The sequence below is a fragment of the Asterias amurensis genome, chromosome 9 (genome assembly GCF_032118995.1).
Source record: "Asterias amurensis chromosome 9, ASM3211899v1".
Lineage (NCBI taxonomy): Eukaryota > Metazoa > Echinodermata > Asteroidea > Forcipulatida > Asteriidae > Asterias > Asterias amurensis.
Window position 1 is genome coordinate 11824596 of NC_092656.1, and position 13276 is coordinate 11837871.

At 38.8% G+C, this 13276-nt stretch overlaps 1 protein-coding gene across 1 annotated transcript; it reads left to right on the forward strand.

The window, feature by feature from the left end:
* The first annotated feature begins 6083 nt into the window (after positions 1-6083).
* LOC139941805 (N-methyl-L-tryptophan oxidase-like) lies at positions 6084-12431 on the forward strand. The gene is made up of 5 exons (XM_071938426.1): positions 6084-6260; positions 7131-7269; positions 7914-8474; positions 9093-9236; positions 11934-12431. Exons 1-5 carry the CDS (start codon positions 6144-6146, stop codon positions 12179-12181), a joined length of 1209 nt encoding a protein of 402 aa, XP_071794527.1. The 5' UTR covers positions 6084-6143; the 3' UTR covers positions 12182-12431.
* The last annotated feature ends 845 nt before the right edge of the window (positions 12432-13276 follow it).

Sequence of the window (13276 nt, forward strand, 5' to 3'; positions counted from 1 at the left end):
GCAAGACTTTTAACGGCGACGAGATAACCTCCGAGTTCAAATATCACTGAATTTTGGTTTCAACATACAATTACATTACATCGCAATGTTATCATCGCAGCATCTTCTAATAATTTTATTTATGTTTTAAAATAGTTAAATTTTAATTTAACTTTTGTGTTAAAAAGAAAATGGACACTTGGTAATTTACTCAAAATAACTGTTAGCACAAAAACTTCGAGCAATGGAGAGCTCTTGATAGTATAACGCATTGTGAAAACGAGTCACTTTGAAGTGGTGTAGTTTTGAGAAAGAGGTAATTTCTCACTTAAATAATATATATAAAAGACTAATTAAAAGCCTAAGCCTTTGTTATGTATCTGAACCCACACAAAGTTATGCACCAAGGGTGTTTTGTCGTGTATTATTCTTTTGCAAATTCGACTACCAATTGAGCCCACATTTTTGCAGATATTTTTATTTTATTTTATGCATATGTTGTGATACACCAAGTGAAAAATACAGGTCTTTGACATTCAGTCGCAAGCTAAACAAAATATATTTCGGCAATAAAATGTCATTGCAATTAAATGTTTCCTTTTTGATGATAACCAATTCAATTTGTAAACAATTTTTCTAAAAGCACGTTGATATCGAGCCGCATGACTACCTTCAGATTGAGAAACGCAAACTTAGAACGAACCATTTAAAGTAACTAAACAACTTAAAGTTGACTGAACGTACACCAATGATAACCAAAAAGGGAGACGTGAAAGTTTACTCTTACCTGTTATCCACTGCGTAGCCGAGACGACTCCAGTGTTTGCCATGGTTGATGTTGAGCTATACACACTATTGCACCTGTAGTTCACACAAACTGAAGCTTGACAATAATTACAGCCTCTATATCAGTGCGTATAGCTTCCGTGCAAAGACAGCAAGGACACCGTAGTAGCAAGGAGATACGCCTCTCTTAATATTTATGCATGAGGTACGTCACAATGCTAACCCAAAACAAGGCGATGGGCGCAGCCACTGCAAGTGATGGGGGAATAGCGCCCATAGCCTCATTTTCGGTAAGAATTATGACGTCATGCATAAATATTAAGAGAGGCGTATTGCGCAGGTAGACATATCCACCTCAATGTGCGCAGGACATGCCTGGATGCGCATGCGGGTCCTGCGAACTGTGCATAGCCTAATGTAGTAGTCTGCCTTGTTTTGTCATCGCTGTCTCTATTCGTTCACGAAGTCGCCATAACTGCTCTAAATAATTGAACTGGAGTGTAATTCAACTGCAAATGAACTGGTACTATTGTATTATGCATCCATGACGTATAGGTTACCATGGCTTTACACGCTTATTAACACCATTACCCTCAAGCCAGAGCCGCCAATTGGGCTGATATTCAAAATGAAGTCGTGCGTGAAAATTACTGTCACTAGACAAGTTCCGGAGTGTGCAAGTGCGACGTAACCAAGCCCAACTATTGATCAAGTTTATCCTACAACCGTGCCTATACCATCGTAAACTCGGCTGACAACCTTGATACAAACTTACATAATTTGATGACACTGGCTTGTGGTTCACTCGTAGTTTAACAATCCCACAGTAACTACACTTGTTTGATGTGTAGATCATTACTTTACTCTGCGTCAGTGAAGTTAATAAAGAGATGTCCCCTCGGTCCACTAAAGCGAAATAGGTAGTTCCGGCCGCGATGTCCATTTTGCCTCCACAGCAGAACTAAAGTGGAATGAACTTTGCGGAATGGAATTAACAAAGACAATTTCCCAAAGGCACTGGACACGCTTGGCCAAACATAAAAGTGCATTAAAAAAATTTAAAAAAAATTGCATGGGAATAATGAACGGAGAAAAGGTTCCTTGTTGCATGTTTCAGATTTATAATAAAACGCTTCAGTTGAAGTCTTTCAGCATTAATTGTGATAACAATAGTGAGAACATACACCTTTCTCAAAACAGTTATCCATTGCTCGTAAGGTCTTATGCTTACAATTATTTGGAGAAATTACCAATAGTGCACAGTGCCTTTAAAGCCATTGGACACTTTCGGTACAGAAAAAAAAAGTTCACAAATTTACAAATAATTTACAGGGTTTACAGAAGGTATTGGTGAAAGACATCTCTTGAAATATTATTCCATGAAATGCTTTACAGTTTGAGAAAAACATAATAACAATATCATTTATTTTAAACACATGTCATGTTCGGCGAAACGTGCGGAAACCAAGGGTGGATTTTCCCGTTATTTTCTCCCGGCTCCGATGACCGATTGAGCCTAAATTTTCACAGATATGTTAGTTTATATACAAGTTGTGATACACAAAATACACGAAGGGGACTTGGACAAAACTGTTAACCGAAAATGTCCAATTGCTTTAAAGAACGAAAATTGCCAAACAAATGGTTTGATACCCAACCATGCAATGCCTCAAAAGCCAAATGATCATGTTCACACTAGATACTAACGATCGTGTACAATACTAACGTTAAAGAATAGCTGATTTTATTCATTGGTTGAAATAATCGCCTCGGATAGCTAATCCAAAATGAGCTTGCTATTATAGTTGTGAGATTTCGATGAAAAAGGATGACGTTGCCTTGGATCGGTCGAGTTGATCTGTGGTAATCGTTCTGTAACCGTTTTTTGTTAAATTTATATGGTTAGAAAGATATTGTAAAAGTAGAATTAAATGATCTACACAAATATGCCTCGAAATTGCGTGGTTTTCTTTTTACCCTGTCGACTAACACAAATGGCCGACCGTGATAGTTCGCGACGTAAACGGAAAACCGTGCAGTTTCGAGTGATGCTTGTGTGGATCATTGTATTCTGCTTTTAAAACATCTTTCTAACCATTATATGCATTTCATAACAAACAGTTTCACACGCTTTTAATAGACCAACTCGTCCAATCCTAGGCAACGTGTTCCTTTACAGAGGATGAAATACAACGCTGATTTTTAACTATATAATATTTTTGATCGTAGAGATTTCCAATCGATAGTTTTCTATTATGAAAAACAATCTTACCTCACGGATAATAAATGATCGATTGCTTTGTAGTTAATAACTTGAGTACCTGTTAACTGCATCGTATTGGACAATGAAGGTGGCATTAAACACTTCCGAGCAGCCCGGGAAATATTGACAAAATGGACCAACTTTAAGCGATCGTAAGGCAGGTTGTAGTTGTATTGAAGGTTACAACAAATGTTTGTTTTATAAAATTAATATTGTTTTAAATGCAGTGGACACTATTGGCAATTGTCAAAGACTAGCCTTCACAGTTGGTGTATCTCAACATATGCATAAAATAACTATTTGAGCTCAATCGGTCATCAAAGTTGTGAGATAATAATGCAAGAAGAAAACAACCTTGTCGCACGAATTTGTGTGCGTTTAGATGGTTGATTTCGAGACCTCAAGTTCAAAATCTGAGGTCTTGAAATCAAATTCGTGGAAAATTACTTCTTTCTTGATAACAACGTCACTGTTTCTCACAATGTTTTATGCTACCAACCTCTCTTTTTTTTTGGGGGGGGGGGTGGGGCGGGCGGGGGGATTCTTGCTCTAGTGGTTTGAACAGAATAATAGATGTGCGGATATGAAACTGAGATTGATGAATTATTAAAATTGGTTCATGGATCATAACTAAAAGGATTTAACTTAAAGTTTGTGTGCCCAAAATAAGGTCTTGTTGTGTACACTATAATGGGTCCCTTATAGACTAATCTGCCATCCAACACTGTTTGTCAACCTCTTTATAGTTTACCCATCCCCAAACACTACTTAACAGTATAACAGTAGAGTGATACTTAAGGGTAGTTCAAAACACAAATTAGCGAAATTGATTTACGATTTTGTTGTTGAACAAAAATGAAGCTGGTCAGCCACCAACACCCCTTAGCTGCTTAGGAGGGTTAAACACGTGTCAAGAACGCCCTATCGCTGGATTATTACATGGACATCGCATATTTGTGCGTTTTAGGTTTGTGTCATCTTCAACGACTAAGCAGCGAGACCCGTCAATCATTTGCTTAAGATGAAAGGAGCACATCAATAATGATGCCCTTCGTGATAAGCCAGTCTGGACTCCTCGTACATCAAGCTAGGATGAACTTCATTTAATAAAGGGGGTGGACACATTTTGTAATGTCAAAGGCTAGTATTCTCCCATAGCATAAAATAACATACCTGTGAACGTTGGAACTCAATACTGGTTGTCGAAGTTGGCTAAAACGTAAATCCGGGCGTTGCCGTATCCTCATATAAGGAAGCATTCTAGCGGAATCGTTTCTTATGTAAGTTATTTCTTGCATTGTAAAATAATTAATTTGTAAATGCTCCCTATTGGGAGCCGTTATTGAGCTGATGTGAATCAATCGATTCCATTTTCCCATTTACTTGTTTCTCTTAATAGGCACTTGACACCATAATTATATCACTCAAAATAATTGTAAGCATAAACGTTAACAATGAAACAAGCAACGGGAAGCTGTTGATGGCAACACATTTTTAAACTGCTCCCTGAAGTAACTTGTAGTTTTTGAGAAAAGGGTAAAAAGAGTTCAGGCGTAAGCTCTTTAATAGTAGGCTTCTGAAGGCACACTTACTAATTAAACTGTGCTACAAGGGTGTTCCTTCACCTTTGATGACAAGTTGAGTCAAAATGTTCACAGATTTGTTAATGTATGCATCTGTTGGGACACACCAAGTGAGAATACTGGTGTTTGACAATTACCAAAGGTGTCCAGTGACTTTCGTCTAATAACCACTTACATTAGGTTCAGCTCATGACAAGGTCAACGCATGCGACAGCCCCAGTGTCATTCCAAACGACTGCAACAGTTGATCATTCGACTGACAGCGCCCCCAGCGCCCCGCCCTATTCATGTACTTATAATTCAATATAGTTCGGCGCGACTCCTTGCCTATCTGAGCAAAGTGTTACACAATGTAGTATGCATGGGCGCCTAACGTTACACGTTAAAACTATTCCTGCATCACGTGAGTGCAATGTTGACATTCACTGTGCAAACCTACATGCCCACTTAATCTTTTGTTTTTCTTTGTATGGGCACTCCCACAAGCAGTGCTTAGCTGTGCCCCCAATTTCCTGAAATTGTGTGTATTACTTTGCTAAAATTGTATTTATATTAATTGAGGAATTGGGTATAAAAAAATTGTACTGAACTGATCTGAATTTATCCATTCAGCTACTTTTTATGTCAAGTATAGCTGCACTTAAAGACCGTTTCAAATACCAAGTGCTGGGGTGCGTTTGGCGGTCGTAACCAACAACTGTTTTAATTGAACTTGCTATCGGTTAACCACTGGCCAGTGGTGACCGAAACAGTTATTGGTTACGACCGCCATTCTAATAATTATTTTGAGTAATAGTGTCCACTGCCCCAGCCTGTTTGAGTAGACCTCATGCATATTCGTGTGACGTAGTTTAGCTTTGTGAGATGACCTGTAGACAATAAGCTCATTAAAGTGGTGAAAGAAAAACGGCCGGGATCAGGGGGTTTACGGCGGCAAATGGGGGTTAGTTAAAGACGGCTTCCCTAACATGAGCTGGAGGAGGTAGAGGGCGCTATCAGTATAAATATGTACAACATTTGCCGTAAGTGGGGTGGGCGGGGGCACGGAATATCTGGGGAGGACGTAGTCTCCTGCCACACCGGTACCGAGCATGAAATAAACAAAACAACAAACTATTGTTCTATTCTTTGTTGTTACAGCAATGTACATGTTGAAGTATTTAACTAAACTTATAAAAGGTTCGTGGAGTTCGTGCAGTTTTTTCCTCGTGAACTTTGCTGTGTGTTGTACCCTACTGTCAATCTGCAAATTGTTGAGTCAGAGGGCGTCGATCTCAAATTGTTGTGTGTGTGCTCACATAACACGTTCCTGTCAAGGATTGTATGCAGTGGCATGAGGCCTGCGTATCATGTTCGTTGGTTGATGGAATTAGCGGATATTAAAAATTAACACATGATAGATTGCATACAACCATGTTTATCAATATTAGGCAGATCATAGAACTGGTCATACAGATCAAGGATCACCAGAAATGAAAACTAACATGTTAGTACGGGTACTGTAGTAGAGTGGTAGCCTGCAGTGTTATGCGATGGTGTACGATGTATGTATAGTTGGGACTGGGCTGTGGGGCTCGGCAGCAGCTCGACATGCCACCAAATCTGGCCGTAAAGTTTGTCTCATTGGACCAAGGGAACCAACAGAAAAGGTAGAGATCAAGTAGTAAATAGAGATCAAGTAGTAATCGCAAAGTAATAGGCCACATAAATAAACCTGCAGTAGAAGATTGTTAAATAAGTTCATATGGATAGAGTTGAAGATCATGACATAACAAATTTGTTTTACAAAGATGACGGCGGGGCAAACAAGCTCCAGAACATTTCCGACCAATTAGTCCAAACCACGCCTACAACGTCTTCTATTTCAACCAAGAGAGGGTATAAAAAGGCAGTTCGTTATTGGACATGGTCACCCGGCTGACAAAGCCCCCTAGCTTAGAAGTAAAACGTAAACACTAGTATAAAATTACATGTAAGTAACATCATTATACATAGTTTGGATTTGTAAAAACGAATCTTTTACTTCATTCTACAGTAGAATAGTTACTAAGCCCCACAATAATTGGCACACACTTGTACAACCCATTTTAATGAATCGGCGGGAGTCCACAATTTTTGAATAATTTTTTTTTTTTTTTTTTTGCTTTTTTTTATAGTTAAGAAGGAATTGTTTTTCCCATTTTTGTCAACGGTAAAGGTGGGAACTTTTCAAGACATTTTAGTTTGTAATTTTGGCTCGTAATTAAACACCAGCGGTGAAAATAATGTCAGCCATTTTTCGATGACTTGGAAAGTCCTTCAGTTTGTTACTACAACACAATCCAACAACTCAACTGGAACCAGGCCGACGTATGATGGGTCACTAAACCACGAGTATTAATTTATCAAATTTACCCAGAATCCTCCTGGGACCCGAAATCCAAGGATAGCTCTGACCCCAGAGTTTGTAGAGTGTGGTGTTGTGTGACCTTAAACATTAGTTCCATTCAGACTCTGTTATCTTTTTTGTTTCCTTTTAGGAGCGTCCATCTCGTGATATTTTCAGTTCTCACTATGACGCCGGACGCAACGTACGCAAATACCAAGGCACCGATCACATTCGCTCTCTATTAACAATGCGTACTCTTGAAAGCCTCAAGAACCTTGAACAGATCACAGGTAAGTAAATAATATATATGTTAACTTTGGACCACCTTTAGATTCTGTATGCTTGGAGGATTATCGGCATTAGCGAAATACTCATGTCAACTCATGCTTCTGTTGTATTTTGACCTTTGTATTGACCCTTGTGTCAAATTATGATTAGCCAGTGCATCACATAATGTGGTTGTATGACCGTTAGTTTTATATGAGATTGTGTTTTGGGGCCCTTTGCGGATTTCTTGAAAATATATTTTCAATAAGGTTTATATGAGTGGTAAGGATACATTGTAGTTACTTAGTCTGAAAGCTTTCTGATTTTATGATTTATACTAAAACCATTTTTCGATGAAACATGTCCTTCTGAAATCCTAAATAAAACGCAACAGGATGTCGAATGTCGCAACCAAAATTAAGGACATAAACGTTTACATGCTTAAAAAAATAACGTGCATATTTATTTCAGTATTTTAACCATTGACTCACAAAATGGATTAAGCCCGATTGTTCATAGGTTTGCTAATTCATCGTTGACCGCAAAAACATGGACACCCGGAACTATTATTAACAATTCTAACAATAATTATTGTCCATAACCTTTAACAATGAACCCAGTTATGGGTGAAGACGTTGCTCTTATTATACCGCGTTTGTATTTTCAGGGATAAAACTTTTCAGTGACGTTGGTCATTTGTTTTACGGCAAAGACATCGATGGCCAACTGACAGCAATTGCCAAGGAAGGAGGGCGTTTCCTCTCTGCATCTGAAGTGCAAGACCTATATCCATTTCTAGACACAAGCAAATATGGCGACCAAGCTTTCTTGTTCCCACAAGACGCCGGTTTCGTCAACCCCCGCCTTGTTGTGGCTGCCCAACAGAAAGTTGCAAAAGAACAAGGTTGCGATATCATCGATGACGTAGTAGAGTCAGTTGAAGAGGAGAGCTACCAGACTGACAAGGAGGCAGTGATGAAGATCATCACGAAGTCAGGGAACATTTTTTGGTCGAAAAAGGTGCTGTTATGTTGCGGTGTGTTTACGCAACTGAAAGATCTCCTGCCACGTGATTTAGAGCTGGATCTTAAAGTAGACGGGACATTTGTTGTGAAACTTGAATTGGGAGAGGAAGATGTAGCGAGGTTGAGCACGATGCCTACCGGAACATCGATCACTGATCCAGAATTAAATTGTTACTTTCTGCCTCCAATTAAATATCCAGATGGTAAGATCTTCCATGAAAAAAACTCGGGGTCACACGAGAGAAAGGTCTGTGTCCGTGAAAATTCGCGAGAAAATCACTATGAAGTTCACAGTTAACACTAATGTGAACAAAATGTTGCCTTAGTGGTTTGGTTTAATGAACGATGATTAAAACACATTTGTAAGAAACAAAATACCCTTTATTTCAAACGTTTTCTCAAAGTACTATTAAAAGTAAATTTATTTAAATATTAACTCAATAGAGGGAGATTTGCGACCATTCAGCTTAACGTTATGTGCTCAGTCAAGTGAGCTTATTGGCTCGCATGTCCACGGTCTCCCTATTTTGTCAGTTATTTTGAAGTAACGTAGTTTTCGAGGAAGAAGTAATTTTCCACGAATTTGATTTCGAGACCTCTCTAAATCGAGCATCGGAAAGCACACAACTTCGTGTGCAAGGGTGTTTTGTTCTTTCATTATTATCTCGCAACTTCAACGACCAATATTGAGCTCAAATTTTTAAAGGTTTGTTATTTCATGCATACATGTTGAGATACACCAAGTGAGAAGATTGGTCTTTGGCAATTACCAAAATTGTCCAATGTCTTAAAACAAAAACTTACATTTTTGTTTTCATCAGGGAAGACCTACATGAAGATAGGACCAGGTTACTTTTACCAAACTAGACTCACGACTCTCGAGGATGTGAAACGATGGTATCTATCGGCGACTAACCAGGACTACGTGGACAAACTCAAGGACATCGTTTTAAGTATTGTAAAAGGTAAGTTAAGTTGAGAACCGATACAATCTAGTAACGTCATATAGTAATATCCTGATAAGTAAAGAAACTTAAAGGAAGATTACCGGGGAAATAAAAGTGCAAGATCACATAATAATATGCATCAAATTATACAGGGTCTAATTATGATGATGGTATAAAACACCCCTTTAGATATTTCTGTACAAAATGTCATATTTGATGACAAATCAATAAAACATGTTTCCCGTTTGAAGTTTATCGCTCAGTGAGCGTTTTTATTCATTTTGTTTAAATCGATGTCATGCAAAAATGTGAAATCGGTTGTTTTTCGTGACCCAGATGACTGATCGATCTCAAACTTCGTCGGGTTTGACAGTTCATGTGTATGGTGGAATAAATCAATTGCTTACACTGCCATCAGCTGTTTTGTTTAGCAAAACCAATTCTGTAATATTCCTTTATTCAATAACAGTTGTGAAATAACTAATTGCATTTTTTCCAAAACTGGATTGAGGTACCAATATTAACTTATGCTATATCCTGCAGCGAGGGACCTGTTTTATTGCAAAAATGTGATGTAATGCATCAATACTGACCAACCAAAATTTCCCCATAGGTTATGAGGGTTTGTTTCGTATTTTGCCAACGAGTTGTTTATCCAAGTTTGTTGTTTTTATCATGTCCAGGCATTGCCTGGATTGGTCAATAAGCTTATTGTGCCCCGACTATTTAGTTAGGTCTTTAGTTTGCGTCAGCTATACCATTGGCAATTTGTTTTTTAAACAAAGAATAATCCCGGCAGGGCTTTATGCTACTTCCTTCTAATCAAATCATTTTACCATTTTGATTGACAATCCCTTTGGGACGTGTGGCAATGTCCAGCTTAGGATAATACGGCGAGTTGGCTGACCGGTGTTTACGCAACAGTTTTTTTTTTTTGTACGGCTTGGGTCATAAGTTCGCTCAAGGATCAGTGGTTATGCATGGACAAATTTCGTAACTGTCAAAGACCAGCATTCTCACTTGGTGTTTCTCAACATATGCATATTAAAGCCTGTGCAAATTTTGACTCAAATGGTCGTCGAAGTTGAGAGAGAAGAACAAACACTCTTGTCATACAAGTTTTGTGCGTGCATGGATGCCTTGAATTTGAGCCCTCGGCTGAGGTTTTCTTTTCAATTCAAATATTTTAGTGAGAAATTACTTGAACCGTTCCTCACAATGTTTTATACTATCGTCAGCTTTCCGTTGCTTTCCGTTACACGTTACCAAGTAAATTGTTATGCTAAAAATTATTTTGAGTAATTAGCCTACTTATGTTACCAGTGCCGTTAACGAGTGGTTGTTCAGTGAGCTACCTATAATAAGGGCATGCGCCAAGAAGTTGAAGTGCAATTGACTCTTCTCATGTGTACTCAGGGCGACCGGTGTCGCATGCAATTATGTCCTCTATGCAATACTGTCCGGATGGCATTATTGCATATGCACTAATGTCTGCTGGACGGTTTTGCATATACAATCGTGTCCGCCCGGACGCTGCTGCATATAGCAATTGTGTCCGCCCGGACAAATTTGCATATGCAGTTGTGTCCGCCCTCGTGCAAAACCGTCCTTGCAGTAAATTAAACGCCATTGGTCGACGCAACACGTTCGCCTGTTTTTACAAGCTTGTGCATGTCATGAATGACATAGACCTTTTCGCAAATACTGGGGCGCGCGCGTAAAGCTTGAAATTAGGTGCATTGTGGTCTAGCTGATTACAAATTTGATTCATATATATCCCACAATGCACCTCATTCAACAGTCTGCGCTTGCGCATTGGTATTTGCGATAAGGTCTATGGGAAATGTTCGGTCGTTGGGTATTCGCTGCAATTTCATAAAATACGTGAATATTCATGCTGCGTATAATACGTAGGTTCAGTGCATGCTCGCTCACTTACGCGCGCACATACATTTACAGTCATGTACATGGCCGCCGGACGGTTTTTGCATAGCCCCGGACACGATTGCGTATGCAAAAACGTCCGGAGCGGACAGTGTTGCATGGCGGACACAGTAGCATCTGACACCGGCATTTTAACGCACGCTATCATTTTGTTATAACTGGTCCACTCTGCACTGTGCTGTGGAACTAGCTAAAGGTTTAAACAGCTCTGCAGCGATGCAACTTTGCCCGTAGGTTGGTCCCTAATAGTAGTCTAGCCTACGAGACAGAGGTCAGGCATAGTTTAATCAAACAATGTTCAACTTAAAGCCGGCCTCAGGTCGAACAAGATTTCCTTGCGCCCGCAACATACCGTCGGCAACGCGCAGACAAAAAAATTATGGTCAGGTCACAACAACTGAGAAATCGTGCGCCTGCGATTGGTTCTCGACCGTCGGGTCACGTCGTACAAGTTGAAATTGTTCTACTCTTGCGACTTTGCATTTTTTTTTTTTGAGCGGCGACTGTTTCAGATTGTCTTAAAATCATCGCAGTTACGCTCAGGTCGTAAATAATTGCCGACTGAAAGTTCCCGATGGTCTTAGCTCATGCGCAGTGTGATCCTAAAAACGCAAGGTCGACCTGAGGCCAACTTTAGTCTGTGCGCAAACTGTGCATTGGTTTTTACACAAACTAGGAACAAGTGGTAATTTACAACTTATTTCCACTTCAGCCTAAATAGTAATGGCTGATAGAAAATCTGATTATTTTTTTTGTGTGTATGTGCTATAGGAATCACCCCACTCTCGGTGCAGTCTGAAACGTGCGCATGTTCCCGAACATCCACATCTCTCCCCTATTGCCATATGGTATCGCCCAGATTGGGCCTTGCGGTTGGTGGATACGGGTTTGGAGCGATGATGTCCGATGAGATAGGGAGGATGGCAGCTAAAATGATCGGAGGGGACGAGAATTGGAATATGGATATACCAATGGAAAAATTGAAAGCTCGCTACGTCACGCAGCCTGCAAAGTTGTAAGAATGTCTTGGAAATGGACCACGCCTTATTTTTCCTTTTGATAATTATTCACTTTTATGTACAAACACACTTGATGTTAAATATTTTTGCACAATTACTATTTAGTCATGTTAATAAAAAATACTGTTTGTGTTTGCAGTCATAGGTTAAAAACCCAGTTTTTGTTAGTTCTTACAATGATATTAGTTAAAATAAATTTTATTTAAGAACATTAAAGGATTTGGTTACTTTTTGTAACAGAAAACACAATGTCCACAGATTTACATTAAACTTACACCGTTTGAAGATAATGATAATAGAAAGCTTCCCTGGAAATATTACATGCAGAGGTGCTGTAGTTTTTGAGAAATGAGTAAAACAATGTCATGGAAATCCGTTTTTACATGCTAAAATAATTTTCATCTCATGATCAGTGAGACGAAATTTTTTACTCATTTCTCAAAAACTACAGCACCTCAGCAAGTTGTATTTTCAGGGAAGCTTTCTACTATCACTATCTTCAAACTGTGTAAGTTTAACGTAAATATGTGGACATTTTGTATTTTGTCCCCAAAAAAGTCACAGACCCTTTAAACAATTATTAACACCATCAAACAAATTAATCTGAGAAATTGGTAGTTTCGCCTCCAGACGTGCTTTTGATATGAGACAGTACTTTAATGTGTCATGTCACACTGGGCAATTTACAGGTAACCAGTCTCAACCTCCAAGTTGTGTACTTTTCTCACTTACTGAAATCTCAGTTAAAAAAGCGCGTTCGCGATCAGTGACGTAAATATTTATTATATTATGTTACATAAAGTATTTTTGTGTATATCAATGGCTTTTACACATGTTGATCTCTGCAAATCCATTCTTTTCTTCAAATGTTGACAAATCCATTCTTTTCTTCAAAAGTTGATTGTTTCAATCTACTCCAGCTTTTTTCAGTAATATAACAATGAAATGAAAAGTATTGCGTTTGAATAAAACAAACTTTCAAACAGATTTATAAAGATACAAACAGTAATTTACTTTGTATCCGTGTTTACCTTTGCACTAACACACTCGTAGTAAGAGAATACTGGGAGACTTTGGAACACTAAAGGTGGGTGG

What these genes read in the sequence shown, in the direction of transcription:
- LOC139941805 (XM_071938426.1), top strand. Translation starts at nt 6,144, where the DNA reads ATGGTGTACGATGTATGTATAGTTGGGACTGGGCTGTGGGGCTCGGCA. An exon ending in CAAGGGAACCAACAGAAAAG is followed by an intron (nt 6,261 to 7,130) that starts GTAGAGATCAAG and finishes GTTTCCTTTTAG; the next exon opens with GAGCGTCCATCTCGTGATAT. An exon ending in GAACCTTGAACAGATCACAG is followed by an intron (nt 7,270 to 7,913) that starts GTAAGTAAATAA and finishes TTGTATTTTCAG; the next exon opens with GGATAAAACTTTTCAGTGAC.